Below are 24,799 nucleotides of genomic sequence, written 5' to 3' on the forward strand. Positions count from 1 at the left end.
AAAGATTCACGATTGGCTTTTATTGTCCTATTACATGGCATTCATAAATACAGTGAAAGCCCATGGCCATTTGTAATAGATACAGTGTTGTGAGAGTGTCTGCCCCCTTCCTGAATATATATATATATATATATATATATATATATATATAATTATTTTTTTTTAATTTTTTTTTTTTTTTCTATGTTTGTGACACTTTAAATATTTTTAAATTTAAATATTAGACAAAGATAACACAAACACAAAATGCAGATTTTAAATTAAGGGAGGAAAGAAAATCTAAACGTACATGATCCTGTGTGAAAAAGTGATTGCCCCCTAAACCTAATAACTGGTTGGGCCATCCTTAGCAGCAACAACTGCAGTCAAGCGTTTGCAATAACTGGCAATGAGTCTTTTACAGCGCTGTGGAGGAATTCTGACCCACTCATCTTTACAGAATTGTTGTAATTTGGCCACATTGGAGGATTTTCCAGCATGAAGGTCATGCACAGCATCTCAGTCGTATTCAGGTCAGGACTTTGACCAGGCCACTCAAGTCTTCATTTTGTTTAAGCCATTCAGAGGTGGACTTGCTGGTGTGTTTTGGATCATCGTCCTGCTGCAGAACTCAAGTGCGCTTCAGCTTGAGGTCACGAACAGATGGCTGGACATTCTCCTTCAGGATTTTTTGGTAGACAGCAGAATTCATGGTTCCATTTACCACAGCAAATCTTCCAGGTCCTGAAGCAGCAAAACAGCCCCAGACCATCACACTACCATCACCATATTTTACTGTTGGTATGATGTTCCCTTTCTGAAATGCTGTGTTACTTTTATGCCAGATGTACACATACACCTTCCAAAAAGTTCAACTTTTGTCTTCCCAGTCCACAGCATTTTCCCCAAAAGTCTTGGGGATCACCAAGATGTTTTCTGGCAAAACTAAAACAAGCCTTTATGTTATTTTTGCTCAGCAGTAGTTTTCGTCCTGGAACTCTGCCATGCAGGCCATTTTCTCCACCCAGTCTCTTTCTTATGGTGGAGTCATGAACACTGACCTTAACTGAGGCCTGCAGTTCTTTGGATGTTGTTGTGGGGTCTTTTGTGACCTCTTGGATGAGTCACCACTGCACTCTTGGGGTAATTTTGGGCGGCTGCCCACTCCCGGGAAGTTTCATCACTGTTCCATGTTTTTGCCATTTGTGGATAATGGCTCTCACTGTGGTTCACAGGAGTCCCAAAGCTTTAGAAATGGCTTTATAACCATTTCCAGACTGATAGATCTCAGTTACTTTGTATCTCATTTGTTCATGAATTTCTTTGGATCACAGCATGCTGTCTAGCTTTTGAGGATCCTTTTTGTCTACCTCACGTTGTCAAGCAGGTCCTATTTAAGTGATTTCTTGATTGAGAACAGTTGTGGCTAGAGAAATTGAACTTAGCTTTCCAAAGATGTGATAAACCACAGTTAATTTATGTTTTAACAAGGGGGGGCAATCACTTTTTCAAACAGGGCCATGTAGGGTTGGATTTTTTTTTAATTTAAAAACTGCATTTTGTGTTCACTTGTGTTATCTGTCTAATATTTAAATTTGATTGATGATCTGAAACATTTAAGTGTGACAAACATGCAAAAAATAATAAGATATCAGGAAGGGGGCAGGAAGGAAACACTTTTTCACACCACTGTACTAATCACTGCATACCAGGAACACCCCATAAGACCTGACTTTTCACTTATTGCCTAATATATCCCTTGACATCTGCCATTGAATGGAGATATATATATATATATATATATATATATATATATATATATATAGAGAGAGAGAGAGAGAGAGGGAGAGAGGGGGGGGGGAATGTTGAAAGAATAAAATAATATTTTTATTTTAAACACACACTGCTGGAGACTATCACTTAAGAATGTTAAATAGGTGCTCTGGCTGTCAGACCTGGGCTTGAGTCCCAAGTAGAGTGCTTGCCTTCAGCCTTCGTTACACATGGTGTCAGAAGAAGGATGGTGGCGAGGCAGTTGTGTATGGAGGGACTTGTGGATGGTGTCATGCATAGGGATGCTCCCCGGAGTTGAAGGCACTGTGACGGAGACCATCACTTTCTGAAGGGGCGGATGGTGTGATGGAGACGTTCACTTAGGAAGGTTAAATGGGTGCTCTGGCTGCTTTGCTAGAGAGCTGGCTCATTTGTCCAGTGGTCAGAACTGATGTTTACCTCCTGTTGGCCCTTGGCTTGAGTCCTAGGTATGGTGGCTGCCTTCGGCCTTTGTTACACAAAACAAAATGTATTATACTGTAAAGTGAAGAAGACTGCAGCCATCTTCCTATGAGCTCAGTTAACATGCTGTATATGGAGTATAAGCATTATCTGGTGAAAAACACACGCACCAAAAAAAAACAAAACAATAGCAGCTTGTAGCTAGTTATGCATCTTTTAGTTCTTCCAATTTCAAAAATAAATAAATATACGGCTTTCAGAGAAAACATGACTGAACAAACAGTATATCCACTCACATATATAGGGATGCACATAAAATAAATAAATAAATAAAAATTTAAAACACAAGACATCCTTTGCCTCAATACTGTCACCTAGTGTGGAATTTATTGAAAAACTTACTCGACGAAATAGGAGAAATATTTAGAATATTTACAAAATAGCTTTCATTATGTAATGTTTAAAAGAGTAGAATACTTAGACATTCTTGGTACTAGGGGCAAAAATTATTCTACAATCCATGACACCCTAATTATTATTAATAGTTTTGAAAATGTCAGTATTTTATTTTGGCCTGTAGATGGCGGACTTATCTTCTGTTACTGTATTTTCATTAGGCTATTGTCGCTGTGTGCGCAGATGAAAACCCTACGACATAAACACAAAAATGACCCACAAAAGGAGTTAAACTTAGTGACACCCCCAGGTTCTATCTCTGATAAATAAATGCGACCTATGAGTGCTTGGCTTATTAAATAAGTAATCAGAATACTATCCATAGTCATTTTCACGAGAAAATTTGGTAACTATTTCTTATTTGTACAGGATCTTTTCCCCCACCATAATTTCTAGAAAGCCGGTTATAAATTATATATAAAATAGATCAGGCTCACAATTATTCTACCACAAGAGAGATAAATGTGTCTCCCGCCAAATTGATCAGAACAAAACCTTTCCTTTAGTTTCTCTGAAAGGTGGTATATTGCTCTTCATCAATCTCTTTCCGAGTTTACCACAAACAAGCCCACCCCATCTCCAGTCTGCTGCACAAATCGCCAGCGACGCAGGTGGAAGATTGACGTCAGTTCAAACGAGTGGTTAAGAGTGCGCTGTCAGCTGCGCTGTAAAAATGCTACCAGCGGTCCAAAACATCTAAATTGCATGTAGCATACTAAGCAGTTGACTTTAAGTACTTATGCCAAGCTAAACCAGTTATTCTTAGTATGTATAGATTACTGGAGAATGGACGCCAAATGATAGATCAAAAAATATATAATTTGTCTTATCAGCAGAGATCTTCCTTGTACGAAGCGAGTCAGTAAAACAGCAAACTTTGAGAAATCATTTTGGTAAGTTAGATGCTAATGCATGGCATGTATATTTTTTTATTATCCTGTTATTATTGTCGGTATCCCAGTGGTCATGGGTTGAATTTGTAGCTACTGTTTCCAGTGGTTTATGTCGATGGTATTTTGCCTTCAAATGATTTCATAATCGACAAATGTCTGGCAGTTTTAATATCTACAGCTGCGATTGAACACGAATTTTAAGAGTACTTCGGTTTATATTCAGTCAGTACATTTTACATTCGTTACTTGCGTCGTTCTCTTATCCAGTAACGCCTTAGTCAAGTTCCAGCTGATGTTTGATGATGTACGTCGGTCTGCCGGTCTGTCGGAAACTGACCGGGTTCTTGACTGTTTACTAAAAGTATGGCTATTTAAGGGCAATATTAAACGTATTTCCAGTATAGTTTACAAAATGATGTTAAACATTTCTTAGAGAAATATTTGGCTTCAATAGCAAAAATTAATAATACTATAAGTGTAGTGTAGTAAAATCCCTTAATACAAATAATAATAATAAAAAAACACAATATCAGGTGTTTTTAGTTCCATATTAGGAACTTGAAGAGTTGTAAGTAATGATACTAATAAGTTTATTTTAACTGTGACTTCACATGCAAAAATGTTGACCTAACAACAAAAATAATAAAGTTTTTCTGCCTCTCAGAGATGGCAAGTGATCGCATAGCCATTCTGTCAGAGGATGAGGAGGAGCAGAAGAGGAGATATGTACTGGCAGAACCATTCAATACTCTGTCTCTGGGGCAAGCAGGAAACAGCACTCCCCCCAGCGACCCCCTGCCCCCTGCCTCCTCCGAGACTCCACCCCCACAGTCCTCTCAGTCCACGGACTGCCTGGAGCGAATATGCCTAAGGATCAATAGGCGCCTCTTAATCTCAAAGGTCTTCTACTTCTTCTTCTATGCCGCATACGGGTCCTTGCAACCACTTCTGGCTGTGTACTACAAGCAATTGGGCATGTCTCCCAGCCAGAGCGGCCTGCTGGTTGGCATCCGCTACTTCATCGAGTTCTGCAGCGCACCCTTCTGGGGAGTTGTGGCCGACCGCTTTAATAAGGGCAAGGCAGTCCTGCTCTTCTCTGTGTTCTGCTGGGTGGTGTTCAACTGCGGCATTGGCTTTGTGAAGCCGGCAGCCATGACCTGCGTAGAGAACAAACCATACATTACTCCATCAGCAAACACTACACAGCTTGGCCCATCTAGAAACCTAACCAGGAAACGCAGATATTTGATTGGGGATTTGTTTTTGCTGCCCCAGCCAATTCAGGGTCTGTCTGGGGCTTATGACATCCACAGGAGGTATGTAAGAAGTGAAAATGGAAGTGTCATGGGTACAAATTATGCAAACACTAACATTACATATGGTGGCAGCACCGCGCGGCCTATCAGTTCAATGAGAGAATCCACCTCTGCCACCTCCACTTCAGCTACCTCCACCACCACCACTTCAACGACCTCCTCTACCTCTCTGTCCTCCACTACCAGGTCTGAAATGTTCACCACCGTTTACAACAAAAAACAGGTAGACGCCATCTTCCTCGTGATTCTACTGGTCATCATCATTGGGGAGTTCTTCAGCGCTCCAGCAGTGACCATTGTGGACACGGTGACCTTGCAGTACCTGGGCACACACCGCGACCGCTATGGCCTCCAGAGGATGTGGGGCTCTCTGGGCTGGGGCATTGCCATGCTGTTGGTGGGCATCTCCATTGACCACACGCACATCACCCTCACCATCGAAGGGTCCGGGTGTGACTCTCCAGACTACAAAAACTACCAGATCGCTTTCATCGTTTTTGGGGTGCTAATGACCCTGGCCCTCATCGTCTCTATGCAGTTCCATTTCGATGGCAGGGACCAGCAGCCAGGGGTCAAGACAGCCAATGGGCAGGTGAAGCCAGAGGAGGTAGAAATTCCCCACGTGGTCCAGAACGTGGCCGAGTCCAGCTTGGAGGAAGCCCCGGTGTGCCCGGAACCACGCCCTGGCCCGACGTTCCCCTACAGGGACCTGATCCGGCTGCTGTGTGGGATCCATTATGGCTCTGTGCTCTTCGTGGCCTGGTTCATGGGCTTCGGTTACGGCTTCGTGTTCACCTTCCTCTACTGGCACCTGGAAGACCTGAAGGGGACCACCACGCTGTTTGGAGTCTGCGCTGTGCTCAGCCATGTCTCAGAGCTCACTGCCTACTTCATCAGTCACAAGCTCATTGAGCTGGTTGGGCACATCAGGTAGGGTGTTCCTTCTCTGGAGCAGAGGAGCATTGAGTTTATGAGCATTGAGTTTTAAGGTTTCAAGGTTTCAGCGTTCAGGTCTGATTTTTCTGTTCATTATGTTTCTATTTCTGATCTTTGATTCTTTGAATATTTAACAGCTAAAAAACTATGCAAACAAACCTTTTCAGTTTTGACAAGGACCATAGTCCTATACAGCAAATTCTCTAATTGTGTAAATTCTCTAGCTCTCTAATTAAAGGAAGGAAATAGAGTTTGGCGTGAGCATTACACCTCATCTGTTTGTAGGCCTGGGATGGCTGATTTGTCATTGGTCCTGTGCATGTTGCTCCTGAAGCATCTTACATGAACAGTGGTAAAACAATTAAACAAAAGTTACTCCATTTTACAGCTGTAAAATGCATGCCCCATGCATGCGTTAACTAGTGCAAGGAAGCTGTGTACAACCTCCACCATTTTCTTGTTCCTTTTTGTGATATCTCAGCATAGTAAGATGATAAGCAGATTGTGTTTTGAAAGTCATCTTCAGCTCACCATGAGAGTGTCACCTCATCCTGTTATGTCTTCATAAGAAATTTTGCATCTGCTAATGCATGAGCCTCTCTCTGCATGTGCATGCGTGCGTGCGTGTGTGCATGCGTGCGTGTGTGCATGCGTGCGTGTGTGCATGTGTGCGTGTGCATGCATGCAAGTGTGCATGTGCGAGTGTGTGTGTGTGTGTGTGCACTATTGATAAAAATTACAAATAATAAGTTCAGCTCTGTTTCTTTCAGATATGGTTCCTGTATTAAGGATTCATATGTTAAGCAGACAAGTGCAAAGGTTTGCCTCCCTGTGCTTGCAGTGCTTTGGGAGTGGAGGAAAGCCTTTGCTGCCTACTGGTTTGTTGACTTTAGCACAAAATGGACACCACTGGCTGCCTTCTGATGGGTGTTTACCAGCTGAACAAAAAATGGCCCAGGCAAACAATGCCATGACCAAACAAAGTGAAGAGCGTGTGTTCAGAGTGCATTCTGAAACTAGTATATCCTCCATCTGCTCTGTGGCATTTCTCAAGTGAGTGTGTTTGCCCAAGCACCCTGCACTCTGGCAGAAGGGGCCAACTGCCACGAGCGAGACAGACTTCTCTTTCTGTGTATTGGTTCATCATGTAATGTCTGCTATTTAGAGCTTATTTGAGGTGGGTTTTAATGTACTTTTTTTTTTTTGGACTGGGCCATATGTTCTGATGATGCAGAAAGCACAAGCTCTGTTTTTGTAATAAATCAATCTCGACATACAAATATCACAAGATATTAGCTTTATTAGAGTGAAAAGGCCGCGATATTAGGGTTATCATGCATTTTGATGACTATTCTTTGTTTAGTGCTAATCTTTCAGTAAGGTTGTTTTAACTGTGGTGATTACTAAGGGTTTTTATTTAACCTTATGCAGCATTACCAATCATCTGGACGACAATATGTGAACATTTTTGCCGCAAGTTAAACTCTGTGAACCATTGCATTTTACTTTAACATGGGAGATTCATTATTCAAATGCAAAAATATTGCTGTATTTCAAATATAGCTTCAATTTGCAATATCCATGCTGACATTGAGCATCACTGTTGTAGTGGGAAGGTAAGGGTCATTTTGGCCACATTTAGCTCTCCTTCCTGAAGCTGGTGGCCTGATTCAGTCCTGCCTGCCGAGTGACCCATGAGACTGTAACTCAATCCTCCCATCAGTTCAGCACACTTTATCTGTGCATTCAGCCATTGATCTAGCAGGCTTCCCAATCTTATAGATCACTTCAGAAGCAAACCTCCTGTGTTAAAAAAGGACCAGGCCAAGGCCACATGTAGCAGAAAGTGGATTATCCTGATGTGCATGCATATCTCTGGTGCTTGTCACATTGACACTATAGTTGCATGCTGTATGAGAGGTCATGTGACACTATTAGCAGAGCAAGATGTCTAAGGAACTTTTGATAACTTCATTATTGTTATAACTAATGCATCAAAGTAACTTACAAATGTATCATAGATTGACATTGTCATGGGTATTTATAGTTCTCTGTGTATAATATTTATTAGTAGTTTTTTAATATTTTGGGGAATGTGTGTGTGTGTGTGTGTGTGTGTGTGTGTGTGTGTGTGTGTGTGTGTGTTAATACATTTTTATTGCTGTATCAAGGAACTCTGTCTATGGTCTCCTTTAAAACTACTTATAGATGTCAGAAATAGAGCTGTGCAGAGCTGATACAGAGGTTGAAGAGAAACAGGTGTGTGTTAGTACAGACTCAGCAGTTGCCCTGTACATGTTAGCTGGGTCCTGTGCTCTATGAATCGCAGTCCCTCCCTAAGAGAGTGTGACTCATTGTGTTATAGAGAAAGAACATGACATCATCACTGCCCAACTGCACTGTGTCTGAATCTGACAATATCACTGTGAGAAGAAATGGGCTTAGTTTCATTAGCTGCACCCTATATGACAGTTCTCTCTTGACTACCATTGTGTTCTTTTTTCACAGGACCACAAAGAGAGACAGGAAGAGTTGTATTTATTTCATGGTTACTGTGTCCTCATGCCCTCTCGTCTCATTCCTTTTCACACCCTGCAGAGTACTGTACATCGGCCTGGCATGCAACACCGCCCGGTACTTGTACATCTCATACCTGCAGAATGCTTGGGTCGTTCTACCCATGGAAGTCCTTCAAGGTGAATGATTTGAGGCGTGTCCCCTGGTTCTATTAGGACCTCTGTTGACATAACAATCAGGAAGTTGAGGCCTGGCTGCAGATCTAAATTCAACAAAGGCATCAGTGGTGTGACTCTGAGTCTCACATCTCATTTGACTAATTTTAGTCATTACACCCCTCAGTACACGTTTGTCAGTAATGCTACTATTACATTCCACTGCAGCAGCTTTTCCAGTCTGTCAGGCCTGTGGGATAACCAACCCATAATGGAGCTTAAGTTAAGCCCAAGTTGTTTGGTTGCTTGGCTTCCATTGTCTTCAAAAATATGTTGAAACCAGCAGGTGTGTCTGGATCTCATATCCAAGGTCTTGGGGCCTTCCCTGTTCATCAAGAGCTGACAGAGACAAATGAGTCTGTGACCTAAAATGTCCTCTCAGTCCCCATTCAATAAAAATCTCCCTCTTCAAACTCAATTCATGACACTAACACATGACACTGTGGAAAATCTGTGGATTTTATATTTTTGTATTTAAAAAATAAATACACACACACACACACCAAAAAAAATCCAACATTTGTATTTTTACAGTATATATCTGTCTAAAGTCGCTTTACTGTACACCTCTATGTAAGAACAGCTTGTGACCTAATGGATTATATGCTTTGACGTTTCCTGTCTTGCAGGTTTGACACACGCATCAGTATGGGCAGGGTGCATCTCGTACCTGAGTGCAGCGGTTCCTCCAGCGCTTCGTACATCGGCACAGGGCATACTGCAAGGCCTGCACCTGGGCCTAGGGCGGGGCTGTGGAGCCATGGTGGGAGGGGTCTTCGTGAACTGCTTTGGTATGGCATGAAAAAGCAAACACGCCACCCCTGAGTCAGACAGAAAGGACATTTAGAAAAAAATGCGAAGAGTGTTGTCATTTTGAGAGAATGCTGCCTGTTGAATACGTTTTTATGGTAATTGTTAATGATACTAAACTTTAAAAGTCACTTATAAAATAACAATTTGTAATGTAATTGACTTTAAAAGCACCATTTAGGCATAAATTATGAAAAATCATGCATAAATTAAAAGAAAATATAAAATACAATGGTTTTATATGGAAACATTCATGGTTTCTTTTCGTTTCTTTTTTCACTGTTTTCCTGTGAAGGTGCTGCTGAAACTTTCAGGGGCTTAGGGATGGCTTCCCTCGTCATTCTGCTCATCTTTGCCCTTATTCAGAGTCTTATTGGCCAGAATGATAGAAGTATGTGCCCTGTGACTGGGTTTTTTAATCTTATTCTTTACCGGATTTTAACAATACAAAATGACACTCAGTTCACAAAAGCACACACCAGTGTAACTGGCGAGATCACCCACAGGACAATCGATGCTGGCTGAGAACATTCCAGTGCCTTCCAGTCCTGTGCCCATCGCTACTATCAGCTTAGCGCAGAACCAGGAGGAATCCGTGCCGAGGACGGAAACTAAGGCCCCTGCACAGAAGACTGGGTATCAGGAACAACAGGAGGATGTGAGCAGGCCTGGTTGGGTGGTGTCCACTTCCCCCTGGGTCAGCATTGCCTTTGCCCTCTACCAGATCAGAGATATTGTGGCCAAGACAAAGGACAACCCCACCGCAGGAGAAGAGACCACACAGGTAGGCTGGTGCCCACAGAAATAGGAGCAGTGCACCTGAAGCAGAGGTAGCCATCGAGACATTTCAGAATTTCTTTTGTACAGAAATTCCAGTGCGATGTTTCTACTATTTTTCTGTCTCCAATATGCATATTTTTTACTTGGCCGATATGAACTCATTAACTGTGGCTGTTATATGTTCTGTTTGTTAGTCAGTTTTGAGAAATATGGGCTTGAATTTTCAACTTTTTTCTTTTTATGTTCATGCTTTCTCTGTGCTCAGAAGATAGGTGAGAAATCCCTCCCTTTTTGAATTTCTTCAGCACTGCAAATATAATTAAAAATGACAGTATATCAACATAAAACTAAAAATGTTAGAATATCTTCACTAAAACAGCATGTTATATTGATTTTGTTGGAGACACTTTAATAAGGAGTCTCTTAACCTGAGTACATTCAGTGTTGCTCTGCATATGATTCATTTTCTCACTTGAAATTTTTTATTGTTTCAAAGTGTTTGACTCAGAGAGTTTTGTCTGTGTAAATTTGTGTTGTGTCCAGAACCAAAATCAAAATGATCATCACTTAAAATGTGGTCCACTAATTAAATTATTTGTATACAAAGATGTGTAGTGTAGAATAGCATGACATAAATGTTGGTCACAAAAGTGGTTGCATCACTTATTCACATCATAATCCCAACAGTTCCACATTTAAGTGTATAATACAATACTTATAATTTAACACAGACTTCAAGCCAAAAGTACAACCAGCCGAGTACGGTACTTTTATAACAGAGTATTGCCATTTATCATTATTTATATATTATATATTATTATTTCATAATTAATTATTATATCATTATTTATATGGCAAATTCAAAGCCTAGCACTACACCCTATTCATTTGTGCATGGCTATTACAATGGGGTGAAGAGATTTTCTGATTTTCTGACATCTCCTGTGCTTGTAGGTGAGCTGTGAACAGGAGTCCACAGCGACATCTTGTGGGGAGTCCTCATCACATTCCAGTGAGTCTACCAGCCCACAAGTGCAGTCTTCTGCATCGGAGGATCTTGATCAGCCTGTTTCTGAGCCCACTGTGGACCCTGGCAGTTTGGCTGAAGACCCACCTCTCCCAAATGAGCAGACTGTAGAAACCACAGATCAATCACAAGAGTGTCCTATACCACTATCCCAAAATAACCCCTTTAAAAAATGAACTCTCAGATTGAGGGTCAAATCTATTTGTCCATAATGGAAATGGATTTATAATATAAACACTGGATACAGTATGAAGTTATGAACTTTTGGATCAAAGAAGTAATGCCAGGTTTATCTGTGCAAGGGCTTGGGTGTTTATGCTTTGCACTGCCAATGGTTTTATAGCACTAGCCCCTTAACTGTAACCTCGTCTGGAGTGCTCAAGTCCCAAAGTGCAGCTTGGAACACACTGTGATTTGAGCCTGTATTTGCTGTAACAGAAGAGTGAGGCTCAGAGCACACCAACCCAGCACACACCTGCATTCTGCTGGTGGTAGATATCTTTAGAATGTTCATTAAAATAACTGACAAGTCATATTAACCAGCCTGAACAGGGAGGACAGTTCCTGCAGTAATACACAAGTACAGATAGTCTGTCCAGTATTTGGGCTCTTTGAGCATATTTTTAGCAAATGTAAGATCAGTGTGCTCTGGATTAGACCCTTGCTTCACTCAATAGTGAAATCTATAAGATGAGTGGCCCCCTGATCCCAGTTACTTCAACTGTGTAGTGCAGCTCTGACTTGACTTACAGATTGACTCCTTAGTACTGTTTCTTGGCTTTAACAAAGGAGAAGACAAACTCCTGTACAATGACTGCTCACTAATTATATTCTCTGGTAATGTTTTTGATGAGGTGCCCATAATATTCATTATATATAATCATATTTTAAGGATGGTTATAGCAGAATTTCAGGAGCAGACTCCAAAACTGTTTCACAGTATAAAAACCAGTATGGTATGACCTGAGTTTATACATGCTCATGAAGGTTCTGTGCATACTGAAACTACACACATCCATCTTGAATGTATAACACAAATGCTCCAATAAAATGTAGTGGTTTCAGGTAGAGGCAATGCAGTTTTCCATTATAAACTGTAAATCAACTATGTAAATATGATTGGGCAGTGCATGCCCATACAAGATGAACTATTAAATTTCAAAAAGTCAACAGTTACCACACTAACAAACAGCAAACAAACCTTAAACATTTCATTCCTGTTTTTAGAGAGTTTAACATATAATGTAACAAGAATAATTCACTTCATATGACATCAAAAATTAGATTCATTTATTTATAACATTTAAAAAGTGAACATTTAAAAGCATAAAAAATATATAAAAGTATCTACTCAAAAACGTTTTAAAATGGATATGTATGGCTTTACATCAAATGTGACATGACGTGGACTATAGCACGTTAAGGATAGCAGGCAGTTTCAGTCCACTCCCATTTGATTGGAGTCTGGGCGATTATTCCACAACCAAACACTGGAGGGCAGTATTTGCCTGAATACCAAAAACAGGCTCATGATTCTGATATACCTGAGAGTACATTAAACATGCCATTCAGAGCCAGTGTTAATATTTATACAAAACAGCAGTATACTCAGTGCTAAATATAAATAACGCCTCAGGCCAAGACTGAGAACTCAAGCTCAAAAATGTTGCTGAAAAGCCAACATCCCAGAGTATTTCAGTGTAAATGATTTTAAAATAGGTGCAGAAAAACACCCGCTAGATATACAGTACTGAGGATACTATATCTGTGTTTCTGAGAGCTACACTCTTCAATCAGTGATGGAGACCACCTGCTTTCCATCAGAAAGGATCATCGTCGTTGTCTGTGAAGGGTGACTCTAGCAGTGGAGTAAAGGAGACAAGAGGGTTGGGGCAGGTGGGTGGGGCAGAACTCGGTAGGGCAGGGGTGAGGTGGGAGGGGACAAGTCTTGCTTGGTTGTGTGAGTATGAATCAAGTTCATCTTTGCTGAGGTCCTCAGAGGTGGGTGTCATCTGGCCTGAGTCCAGGAGCCCGTTGTCAGCCCACTCTGTTCCAGGCCTGTAGCACTGCTCGTGGTTCTGTTGCTCCAATGTGCTAATGTGAGAACCACCATGCAGGAATGTGGCAAACCTAGGGAAGGTAGGGATGATTGGTAGCTGCTTCAGAGGTCACCTTTTCCTTTTACAATGCAGTGTCAGAATCAAGACCTCTGGAATCTGACCTCAAAGGGCAAGTCCAGTTTTGTGAGCAATCAAAGTTCAAAGTCAAAGTTCAAGTCATCATCAATGGAGTCTAATTCCAGTCACAAAACATGACCCAACTCTGGATTCTTTGAATAGCCAATCGTACAACAAGTCACAAGTCATTACTCCAATTCTAGAACTTAAGATTTAAGAATTTTTGAATTTTTAAAAGCACAACACATTACCTTTGTGGTGAGTGGAGTTTTAGAACAGTTTCCCATGCAGGGAAGCCAGGTTTGGTGCAGTGCTTCCTGAGTTCTTCCAGGGAAGCCTTAGTGTGTCTCTCACCCTGCTGACGGTACTCGTCCTCTGTCAGCAGCCTGCGTCTGGAGGGGCTCCTCCTCCGGAAGAGGCCCAGAAGACAGCACAGCAGCCAGCACATGTGTCTGAGGATATTAACACATTTGGTTATTGGACAGGTGATTAGGGTTATGTTAAAAACCGAAGATAGCTGAAATTAGTTTAAATTAACTAAATTAGACTAAAATTAAAACGTCTTTATTTAGAAAATCATTTTAGTGTCATGTCATTGTTAATTACATTTCTGTTAAATCTACTTTTATTTATATTTTAAAGGTTTAAAAGAGGAGAGGTGCCCAGTCTCAGGGACAGTATGCATTTTTTGCTCTTTTCCTGCGTTCAGCACACATCTGCTAAGTACTCTGCTTTCTACACATACTCCAGGTTTTCTCCATCTAGCCCAAGTAAACTGCAGCTGCCTCCATTCTTACTAAAAGGCCTCTACTCACCTATGCCCCTTTCTGCTAAACACCCTGCCCATACTTAGAATACTAGAAAGCACTTGTGAGTATGCTATCAGGTTTCAACCTGTAGAGGAAAAAAAGAAGATAAAGGTTTTGGATTTTTTCCCTTACACAGAAGCTTGTTGTTCTAAACCCTTAATTACATGAATGAGGCATGTTGGGAACCGCAATAAAACAATACCACGGATTGGCTAGTGGTACACAAGGGCTGTTTTGACAATTTCTGCAAAGTCAATGGGCTCATTTTATCCAGTTTCAGGACGTTCTTACAGTATGACAAAAGGCCATAGCCCCATCACCTCCATGTCCCGAGCAGGATGGCATACACCAGAGGCAGGACTTTAATGATCAGTAGCAAAGTCAGACATGACCAAGATGCAGGTGCGTAGGTGACTCCGAGCCACACCATCATCAATGCCCCAGCCTGCAGAGCCCAGGTCATCAGGTTCAGCGTGCTCCTGCTGGTGATGGGCCCAAGTCTGTAGCACAGAGCAAAACTGACAAAGCCAGAGATCAGCAGGTAGCCTGCGGGGAAAAAGAGGGTGCATGTAAGGTCAGGTCAGCTCATAGCCTTTACCTATTACAGGTTTAACTGCCCTGGGTACTGTATGTCAATCAAAATAGGGTGATTTATTAGGGTGTGCACATCAATTTTTTTTCTTAAGGCACATCTACAGTTGGAGTGCTGACGTGCACACCAGAGGTTTGTGTAATGTTGCTATAGCAACATATAGCAACATCCTAACATTCCCAGCCTAACCCGTATCATCAATCTGCTTTGGGCATCAACCTTTAACCTTTTCATGTGTGACGGGACAGGGTGCTGCTCTGTGAACGTGTGTCTCCAGTGCAGTATGAATGAAGAAGAAATCAGTGGTGTGACAGCACTGCTCTGTTTCCCCCTTAATCCTACAATGCATGTGTAATGTCAGATAGTGGATATTTTGCCTGACAGATTATGCAGACTTAGCATGGACAATATCTAAAAGATGTCGAAATTTACAGAATGACACACCAACAATTTAATCTGGGTAAATGTGTCTTCTAAATAATGCTATGTAATAACTAAATCAGCAAATTTACAACCTAAAATCAGCAAACGCATATATAAAATTCAGAGATGCATACGACTCTCAGAGACCATTTGATGGGTAACATTGGCAAGTGTTGGATTATTGATTATTAAAATAACTGGAATCTAAATTGAAGAATCTTCAAACAAATCCAGTGGATTACTCTTATAGTGGCACTGCTCACACGCAGGACACTGAAATAAATTTTATCTGAGGGTGTCATTTCTGTTTAGACATATTTTAAATGGCAAGATTCTCACTTACCTGAGCACTCTGAATTAATCATTACTAATAAAGCTTAAAGCTTTAATGTGTCCTCGTTATGTCAAGTACAGAAGACTGTGGAAAGAGTGTTTTATATGGGGTGCGGTGAAACACCTTTTCGTCCTGGACTAGTTCACCTACTTCTTCACCTCAATCTTACAACTGAAACTGCTGGCTGATCCCTATGTATCCACATGTAATACTGGAATAGTGGCCTTAGTTCTGTGCATGTTTTGGGAGTGACCCATGCGCAACAGGTTCTGCACAGGCACTAGTGTGTGATCCCATAGGCTCTGATCCCATTACTTCTCCTGCCTTCTTCCTTTAGAATAAGCTTTCCCTATAGCAGTCGGTCTTACTCTACACAGTCATTCTTCCTGCACTTACAGCAGCATACACACCCAAACCATGACACACGTGGTACACTACTGACCTACTGTTAATGAATACACTGTCTATTGTTGCCTATAAAGATCATCTGTCAAGCTACAGGAAGTAGGCGAAATGTGAAATTGATGTGTATGGTGTGCATATATGTATATAATACACACGCACAAATTTTAAAGTATCACATACCCAGGACTTCCTTCCAGTAGAGCCTTGTGATCTCATCCCAATCGTTTATCACCTTCTTGATACCCAGGTAGGACAGGCTGGAGCCAGCACCAAACAATACAAGATAAAGTCCTCTCTATAATTAGTGATAAGAGAAGAATGGATTTAACAAGATCTGAGTCCTACAATTGTAGCTACATAGTTAGATAAAACTTTCTTCTAAGTCTAATAATATATTTCACTTAACCATTACTGTTACTTTGCCACTACTGTTTTATGCAGAAGTTAGCTGACTGTAACATGACAAGTACTTGGTGCAGGACATGTCAGTCACAAACTCCTTTCTGATATTTCTGTAAAGCTGATCTGATAGGACTCTAATCAATGTTAAATATACACACTATTTACCTTTGGCACAAATCTTTTCAGGACCAAAAGCAGAAAGACTGAAATTGAAACTATTCCCAGAGAGATCCCTGAGATGTAGAAAAACAAAGAACTCCTAGAAGGAGAAAGGTGAAAACAGACTGATTAAAGCATCCAACTCAAACGTCACCTTCCATAGACAAACCACAGGTACCAAGAGAGTGTATTAATTAATGGCTTGATGAGGTTACGATTGGTCAACATCCTCAGGCTGAACAACTACTTTAAAAGACATCACTCCAAAACATGATCACAAAATCTAAATTGAAAAAGCAAAAGCCTCCTGCTGCTTACCTACATATGGTTCCAGCAAAAGAGAACAGCATGAGTCCACAGAGAAAGAGGAAAAAGCGCATCCTATTAAACCCTGAAATTTAAAAATAAATCAATATGAAATTCTTTCTTGATTGAATCACACAAAACTGGGTTAAGTGGTCTTTATGACTGTTGAAGGTTTCACACACTTTGCAGAACTTTGCAGTGGGATTAAAGATTCTTTCACTCAGGTGTTTCATTTTTGTCTTAACAAGACATTTTTCCATTAAACCTTAAATAGAACTTTATCCCTTTCAATTTCCAGGCAGGAAATTGAAGAACACTGTATATAATGAATTTAATTTGATTTCCTTTTCCTAAAGAACAAAGGTTAATCTCTTTCATATGTTTGAACTATTCTTATGAGACAGGTTGATCTGTACTTATACAGGGCAGGATCCGACCTCATCATTAGTGGGGCAAATTGCAAACAGGAAATATAAGAGTACTAAATATCAGGAAGCATGTGTGTGCGTGTGCGCACGCACGCACAAGCGCGCACGTGCGCACACACACACACACACAATAAAACAGAAGTGGCCAAAGAGCAAAAACTGGATCCTATCATGGTCTGATGCTAGAGATAGTCAAACTCACGCTGTTTTGTAACATGGAGTGTATACTCTGCGCTAGCCCTGGGAGACTTTGTCATGAAGAAAACATCCTCGTCTACAAGTGGAATGTCCAGGACCTTCTCTTTCTGTATCCTGGAGGGCCAATAGTGTTCCATCAGACATGTTAGTAGCGCTAGTAGATTTCCAGGATCATGACAATTTTTGTCCTCCACTGGGTACACAATAAAGACATCTTCGTCACTTCTCACACGGACCTATAAGTTAAAGACAAAGGTATCCACATGAAATCTATTTCGGTGTCAGGTATATGCAACATATGAAAAAAAGTATATAAATAACTTGTTAATCTAAGAAGGGCATTTGCAATTTTTTTTCCTGATGGAGGTCATAAGGGAAATTAAATAACTGTGTGGCAACACTACCCCTCTTCCAACAGCTACTACTAGTAATAACAGTAATGGTAGTACAACAGCAGCAAACGGTAACACTCCAAGAACGATTTGCTTGATAACAGAGAAACTGCCTGCTTGGTTAACAAAGCTCATTTACCTGGAAGGTGGACCAGTAGTCTATCAATTTGATTCCTGATCCACCATAACAAAAGCACCGACTGCCATAATATGTAGCGTCGTAGTCTCCCTTCACATGGGTACAGTCTGACGGAAAGAGAATCGAAAGTGTGGGTTGTACGAGCTAGCTATTTAGTTAATCATCCATGCGTTACGTTGCAGCTAGCATCTGTAACCAGCTATGGATAAGTTAACTAGCTAGCATAGCTAGTTGAATAGCAGAAACTTGGGTTAACGAACCTAGTAAACATCGTTTAGATTTACCCTCCTAGGTTAGATAACCGAATAACAATAGTTAGCACTAACTAGCTAACTAACGTAAGTAGGTACTAATCTAGGGCTAGAGGTGTATAGGTATCTGGGTACGTAAACTAGTTAGCTACTTTAGCTAAATAAACAATTTAACGTTAACTTAGCTGATACAGCTAACGCTAACTAGCCTAACCTAGCTGTTTCCGAACTAGATGTCTATGAGAGTTAGCTATCTTAGCTAAGCTAAGATAGATGGATAGCGAGCTAACCAGGGTAGCTAGTTACTAGGAAATGTCCATTTACCTGCATGGGAGAAACCTCCGTTTCCTTCAACGTGTGAAATGAAAATAATTAAAACTAAGAAAGATACAGTGACAACTACCTTCTTCATGATATCTAGCTAATATGTGAACTAGATAACCTCAGCAGCACTTAATGTTATATTTAGCTAGCTAGCTGATGGGTGTTGCTAACGGTACTTAGCATACGTTATCAGGCTTGCGAAGGTTCCGTTTCAAATTCAGTGCGCTGTGTTGTCGTAGACAAAACTAACAAAACGAGAGCGCTTGCCTTGCCATACTACCTAATAAATTATCAAGCAGGGTACCTATAGCTGATTTCAAACTACTCCACGAAATAACGCCTTCCAAAAAAGATTGTGTTTAACTTTGTAAACCGATGCATGTAGCGCCACGACGGTAAATTTAATGGTACAATCAACTAGTCTGGTCTCAAGCGAAAATGACCACAAAGTCTTTTTGTTGCTTGTTTAAAAATAAATAACTTTTCCACGTTCTCATGTAGATCATGCACACCAGCCGTGTTTACAGCAGCATCATTTTACATAACTTCATCTGAATATTTAAGAGAGTTTATATAACGAGAAAAGCATATACCTTTTAAATAAATGTATTTGGTGTATATAGTAGTACATTTAAGTAAATTTTCAAAATATATATTTCAGATATTTTAAATTAAAAAAAACCATTTTAATATTATCCTTCATATAAATTTCTGTTTTTCTTTTCATCTACTAGTTCAGTCTGAAAGACCTCACATGATGAGGGGTTTCTTTTCTCAATGTTGCACTATTAATCAGTGCCCTCCAAATATCTCCCATTGTTTTGCAGTGGTAAAACATCAAAGAAAGTGCAGTATAAGGCATTGTATCAAACATTTTTTTATCTCATCTTGAAACCCTCTGTGTCTGCCTGACTTTCTTTTCCTCTCATTTATTCATATTCATTCTCATTCTCTCTCTCTCTCTCTCTCTCTCTCTCTCTCTCTCTCTCTCTCTCTCTCTCTCTCTCTCTCTCTCATCCTTAACATACTGAGGCACAGACAGTTAAGCTGGGGGAAAATGTAAAACCAAAAACTTCGCAAACGCCTGATGAAATGTCATTTCACTGCGGCGCTCGCTCTTTGAAATGGAAGGGGGATTTTTGTGGTGGGCGTATGCACGCCAGGCGGCTGCTTTCTCATTTCTCTAGGATGCTGAAACGACAGCGGCTTTTCCTGACAGGCACGCCCACGCCAGGCTGAGGCCTACTGTCACACATGCTCTCTCGCATGCTGCCTCGCATGCTGCAAAGCTCATGGTGCTGCACATCCTGCAGATTAAGTTTTAAAGATATAAATGCATTATTGGTGTAATGATGGAGTGCTGCTCTTACTGCTAAAGGAAGGTATGCTGTGTTCAATGTTTCATGAAAAGACTGACACTTCTTTGTTTGGTCTTTGGTTTTGTTTAATCTGAAGTCAAACTCATTAGGGTCAATAAAATAAACATCTGAAATCGTACAACTGTTGTTCATCTTAAACTGGATTGAATTAGCCTCACAGGATTTCCGTCTTCCTCGCTTATCTTAGACCTTTTAAACTAATAAACTAACAAACCAAAGAAACAACTCGAAGTTTGTACAGCCTAAGTGTTTTGTTTCAAGTGGATGCAAGGAGTGCAGAAACAAGGCCGGGGGGGGGCGAGATTAGGGAAAACATTTCCACACAGCCATATGACAGTTAGAGGAAGGCTTTGTGGTTTCTTTTAAGGTACAAAAAGTCCTATTAATCTAAAAGTGATTATTTGTTTGGCTGTTATGATATGATCTGTTGTGATAGACATAGAACAGAACCCTATGTCTTGAAAGAAATCTAACATCAAAACAGTGGTAAAACCTCCATTGGTTATGGGTATTTTTTAAAAATGCAGGCTAAAATTTGTAGGTGGAAGTTTTAGCCTTATTGATCTCCTCTTTCCAGTTTATTCTGTAGGTGATTGGTGTTTGAAACAAAAGCCCAACCACATTCACTGAATTTGGACATATTTGGACAAATCAGTTTTGCATTATAGTACAGCTGTAACTTTGAAACAGTCCATCAGATGTGGGACATGGAAAATTGTAAAGTTGGCTCAGTGGACAGACACCTCTACAGAACAGAGAGGGACATTTGTGCTTGCTATGATCAGTGGGCTCAAATCTGACACCCTCAGAGCCAATCCTCTAAAGATCATCCCACACCCAGCACACTTCTACAGACTCAGCAGAGAGTGAAGCTTCAGGTCATAGGCCCTACTGCTGAGACCTGACCTGCCTGTGGGGGTCAGGGTCCAGTGACCACCTTACAGTTCGCCGCCAATTCCACTCAGTTGTACTACACATACCATGCATAAGATCATATTTCTTATGCATATGTTTAATACTTTGATTGCATCTTCTTATTAGAATAGAAATAAGATTCTTTTGAGTTTTTGTGTTTATGAGTTGTTTATAAAGTTTTGTTAAATTATTGTTCTTTTACGAAAGGAAGGCAGCTAAAATACGAACAGTATGAGTTAGATAGAAAGACAGACAGAGAGAGAGAGAAAGAGAGAGAGAGAGAGAGAGAGAGAGAGAGAGGCAGCCTGTTGATTGACATGAGCAATGAGCTGAAAAAACCCAGTGGAAGCTGAATCTCTCTGTAGGTAGGCGGGTGAGTGGGGGACCGATCCTCAGCAGAGCCTGTTTATAATTGCTGTCTGCTAAACATCAAACATGAAATACTTGATTCTTTCTTAAGATACTGAGTGTTTAAGAAAAATCAAACTGCGTGTGATTTTACACTTTGCCCTGCGATGAACATTTTGAGAGATATATTCTTGAGGTGTTCATTTTTGATAAGGTCATACAGCACTCTCCTCTGTCTTTTTTTTTTTACCACTCAAAGAATCTGTTCGCACCTTCGTCGTGACTAGTTTAGCAGCACAGCAGAAACCTAAGGAAGAGTGGATTATTTTGAAGAATAATACTCAGTTTTGCATGTACTCCTGTATACTAAACCTTGCATGTTTTATTTTATAACTTGACAGTTTAAAAACCATAACTCCCCTGGTGCCTTCCCATTTATGTTGGTTAAACAATGTCTAGACAAAAGTCTGGAGCCAAAGTTATGCTTACAAATGAACATATGGAAGTAAAACTTTTACACATTGTCATCAGGCTCTGCTTGTAGCATTGTTGGAACCAGCCCAGCGCACACTAAGTGATAGAACATCCTATCTAAAGTCAGCTAATGATTGTCGCTCTCTCACACACTAATTCGGTCAAAAGAGGACTTCAGAAGTGGATAGCTCTTAATTAATCCCTTCAACATTGTTTCCCAAACTATAGACCCACAATGATTGGTGGGCTGACGGTTCCTCATTAGCCACACCATGCAGGAAATGGGGTGGGCGGCAATCAGAGTCTGCCAGTGGTGGGAGACCCACCCACGCACTGAGCTCCACCAGGGACCCGGAGATGTGATTACAGCTCATTATGGTGGTGCGTGCGCAGGAGGTGGGCGGGACGCTGGTCATTATGGTGCTCAGAGGTAGGTGGTGCCCTGAAACATGCAGGAAGCTGTGGGCAGCACATACGCCTAAACTGCAACCCTGAAGTCCTTTAGCAGGAATATTGGATGCAGGGTTCCACTCTGGGGAGTTGGTAGTGCATAATTACTTGAACTTGCATGCAGGGTTTTATACTCATTGCAGTGGCACCTTGCATTTGATTATCAGGCAATTCTTGTTCTAAAACTAGCCAGTGCCATCTAAATCTCTACACAGTAAATTGTCTTTAACCTTTATGGAATTAATGTAATTTCCCCTCAGTGCTCCTGATCAGTTTAGCGATGTGAAAATACACATTTGAGTTGTTCATTTCAATGTAGACCAAAGTGAATTGAAATAAAGGGTCTGCAAGGTGGATTTTACCAGATATAATTCACTGGTGTGACTGATTCAAATGTTTCTCTGTGTAACCTTGTTGGAACAGGGTGCCAACTTTATGTTGACAGTTGAGCTCTAGTCCTGACGTCCATCTCCTATAACTCTGTGATTGTTGCTTTATCACAGTGGAGTGATAGAGACTGCAGTCAGTCAGTCTGTTTATACTGCGCTTGCCTGCAGAGTGTGCAGTGTAGTACTTTGGAGCTGTCATGCGGGCAAAGGCACCTTAACACATGACACGAGTCCCCTAGGGCTCAGCACATGAAGGAGCCACCATCTTCAGACTGCAGAGATTACACTCTTCAATCTCCATAGCAAATAAGGGAATTATGCTGAAACTGAATCATCTGCCAGCTTGCACCAAATGACATGTTCATACAGGCTCCTGAGAGTGCTGAGTGAATGAGGCTCAGGCTAATGACCTTAATCTGCTTACTCAATCTAATCTGTGTTAGATTCCCACTTGACATCTTGTCTACATGCTTCCAGGTCTCGAGTGTTTATGGTTACTTCACTGCAATGAACTGCTATAATTATGAGAATGCCGCCAGCTTTATATCCAGGCATTAACAGGTAAGATGAGGTGCGTGGGCTGAGATGCTTTTGTGTGCTATGCCGACCTCCTTTGGCTGTTATTAAGCCTAGTGTGGTGTTCAAGCATGCCATTCAATCTGTCTAATGTGAGTTATTGATCTTAAAGAGAACTTAGTGGGGTTGTTTTTATTCTGCTGTCAGATGCTAGTTAAAGAAGTGCATCGTTGATTGTTTTGGTTTTTATTCTTTCACCTGAAATTAAGGAGATCAAGGAGAAATTAAAGAAATCAAGAAGATCTTGGCTAGGGCTCAAGCCAGGGCCAGAGTAGTGCATCAAATAGAATCTCAGCAAATTCAGAAAAGATCACTTAGGACCTACTACTGATTAAACAGCTTCACTGGAATTGTGGCCATGTCAAACTTCATTATAGCATAAAGAACCTTAAATATATTGTTATGAAATGTTTGTCCTCCCTAGTCAGAAAAGAGGTACAAAAGCTTTTGAACTCAAAACAGATTTGTTAACAATTATTATGTATGAGCTCTATACATTTAACAAGTGATGAGCCTTCATTTTGCTAGACATTCTATGTGCTTTGACATATTTGCTATAAAGTGCTTACTGTTAAGTTAATTTGACTGTGTTGTAATCAACTCCTTTATGCCCTTTTGTTTGTTATTATTGCTCTCTTTTATTACACATGAGTTTTCTTTTGCACTTTGTCTTTGCAAAATTGCACAATTCTTTTACATATTTATTACTGAGACATTTTGTATTGGAACATGTTCTGCCTATATAGAAGATGTATGGCCAACTTTGAAAGCTATGTCTACCCTGCTCTAACATGCCTGCTTGAGCTCATCAAGAGTGCTAGTAGATTTTTACACTTCACTTAACTTAACACTTAACTACATGTGCTTTCCTCTGATGCAGAGTGAGCTATATGAATACACTGCATGTTGTCCATAGGTCCTCGTACATATCCTTCACTAGTATAATATCAGCAAACCTTGTAACCTCTGTAGAGAGCATGCTCTCTATTCAGTATGAAGTAATCAAAGTATAGCTTTGATTTGGCCTTTCTTCTGTACATCAGCTTGCCACTGTTTTTTTGATGTTACAGCCCTAATATAAAAACCTTGTCATTAAATGTAAGTAAATGATGAAAAGGCAATCATTTGTGTTTTTGAATTGTGAAGGTTTAGATATTATACACAGCATGGTGCCCTGTTTTGTATTTTGTTTTGTATATTTTGGTAATTGATTATTGTAAATGTCGAAAATCACATCTAACAATACACCTGACAGCACTACTGTCCCATATTTAAAACCCTTCTGGAGTCAGAGGATTCAGTCAAATGTCAGTTCTCCTGTATAAAAATAATTGTACTGTTTTTGACATAAAGAATAAAATATTATTGGTTTGGTTTGATAAATGGGTGATTTTTTAAAAGTATGAAAAAACATATTTCGTTTGTCAACAGTTTGAGAACCACTGATCTCGACAAAATTAAATGATAAAACATACAGTTTGTGTGTTTTATTATTGGTATTCTTTAGCACACATGCCAAATAGGTCTAATGAGTCAAATGGGCTATTTCAATACTTTTGTATTTTTTGAAGCTTTGTCATCTTTGAAGTTTGGTTCAATGAAAATGAGTCAACTCAAGCTTTTTCAAGTGCTGTAGATGTGTAGAAAATAAATGTTTTTAATTGGCTCAGCTTTTCTGCAGTGTGTACTGTCAATGAATAGATGTACTCTGAAAGATACCAGTACATTCTTTTACTTTCTCTTTGTAAACTGTAGTGCATTCATT

The 24,799-nt window shown here is 40.4% G+C and overlaps 2 protein-coding genes across 4 annotated transcripts; one reads left to right on the forward strand and one right to left on the reverse strand.

Annotated features, from left to right (window-relative positions):
• Window positions 1-3,317: 3,317 nt before the first annotated feature.
• mfsd6b (major facilitator superfamily domain containing 6b) lies at window positions 3,318-12,232 on the forward strand. Of its 3 annotated transcripts, none has more exons than XM_027016458.2 (8): window positions 3,318-3,563; window positions 4,228-4,879; window positions 5,066-5,809; window positions 8,414-8,511; window positions 9,177-9,338; window positions 9,653-9,748; window positions 9,864-10,141; window positions 11,092-12,232. In XM_027016458.2, the coding sequence occupies exons 2-8, from the start codon at window positions 4,230-4,232 to the stop codon at window positions 11,338-11,340; spliced, it is 2,277 nt and encodes a 758-aa protein (XP_026872259.2). In that variant the 5' UTR covers window positions 3,318-3,563; window positions 4,228-4,229; the 3' UTR covers window positions 11,341-12,232. The 3 variants fall into 3 exon arrangements, with proteins under 3 accessions (XP_026872259.2, XP_026872260.2, XP_026872258.2); XM_027016459.2 differs by adding an exon at window positions 10,403-10,409 and having other exon boundaries at window positions 4,228-5,809; window positions 11,092-11,173; XM_027016457.2 differs by having other exon boundaries at window positions 4,228-5,809.
• A 232-nt stretch (window positions 12,233-12,464) lies between these two features.
• nemp2 (nuclear envelope integral membrane protein 2) lies at window positions 12,465-18,922 on the reverse strand. Its single transcript, XM_027016465.2, has 9 exons — window positions 18,504-18,922; window positions 17,929-18,035; window positions 17,402-17,633; window positions 16,784-16,856; window positions 16,472-16,565; window positions 16,085-16,199; window positions 14,471-14,696; window positions 13,593-13,793; window positions 12,465-13,294 (listed from the first exon to the last, which is right to left on the reverse strand). Exons 1-9 carry the CDS (start codon window positions 18,589-18,591, stop codon window positions 12,985-12,987), a joined length of 1,446 nt encoding a protein of 481 aa, XP_026872266.2. The 5' UTR covers window positions 18,592-18,922; the 3' UTR covers window positions 12,465-12,984.
• Window positions 18,923-24,799: the final 5,877 nt, after the last annotated feature.

This window comes from Electrophorus electricus, chromosome 2, assembly GCF_013358815.1.
Source record: "Electrophorus electricus isolate fEleEle1 chromosome 2, fEleEle1.pri, whole genome shotgun sequence".
Classification (NCBI taxonomy): domain Eukaryota; kingdom Metazoa; phylum Chordata; class Actinopteri; order Gymnotiformes; family Gymnotidae; genus Electrophorus; species Electrophorus electricus.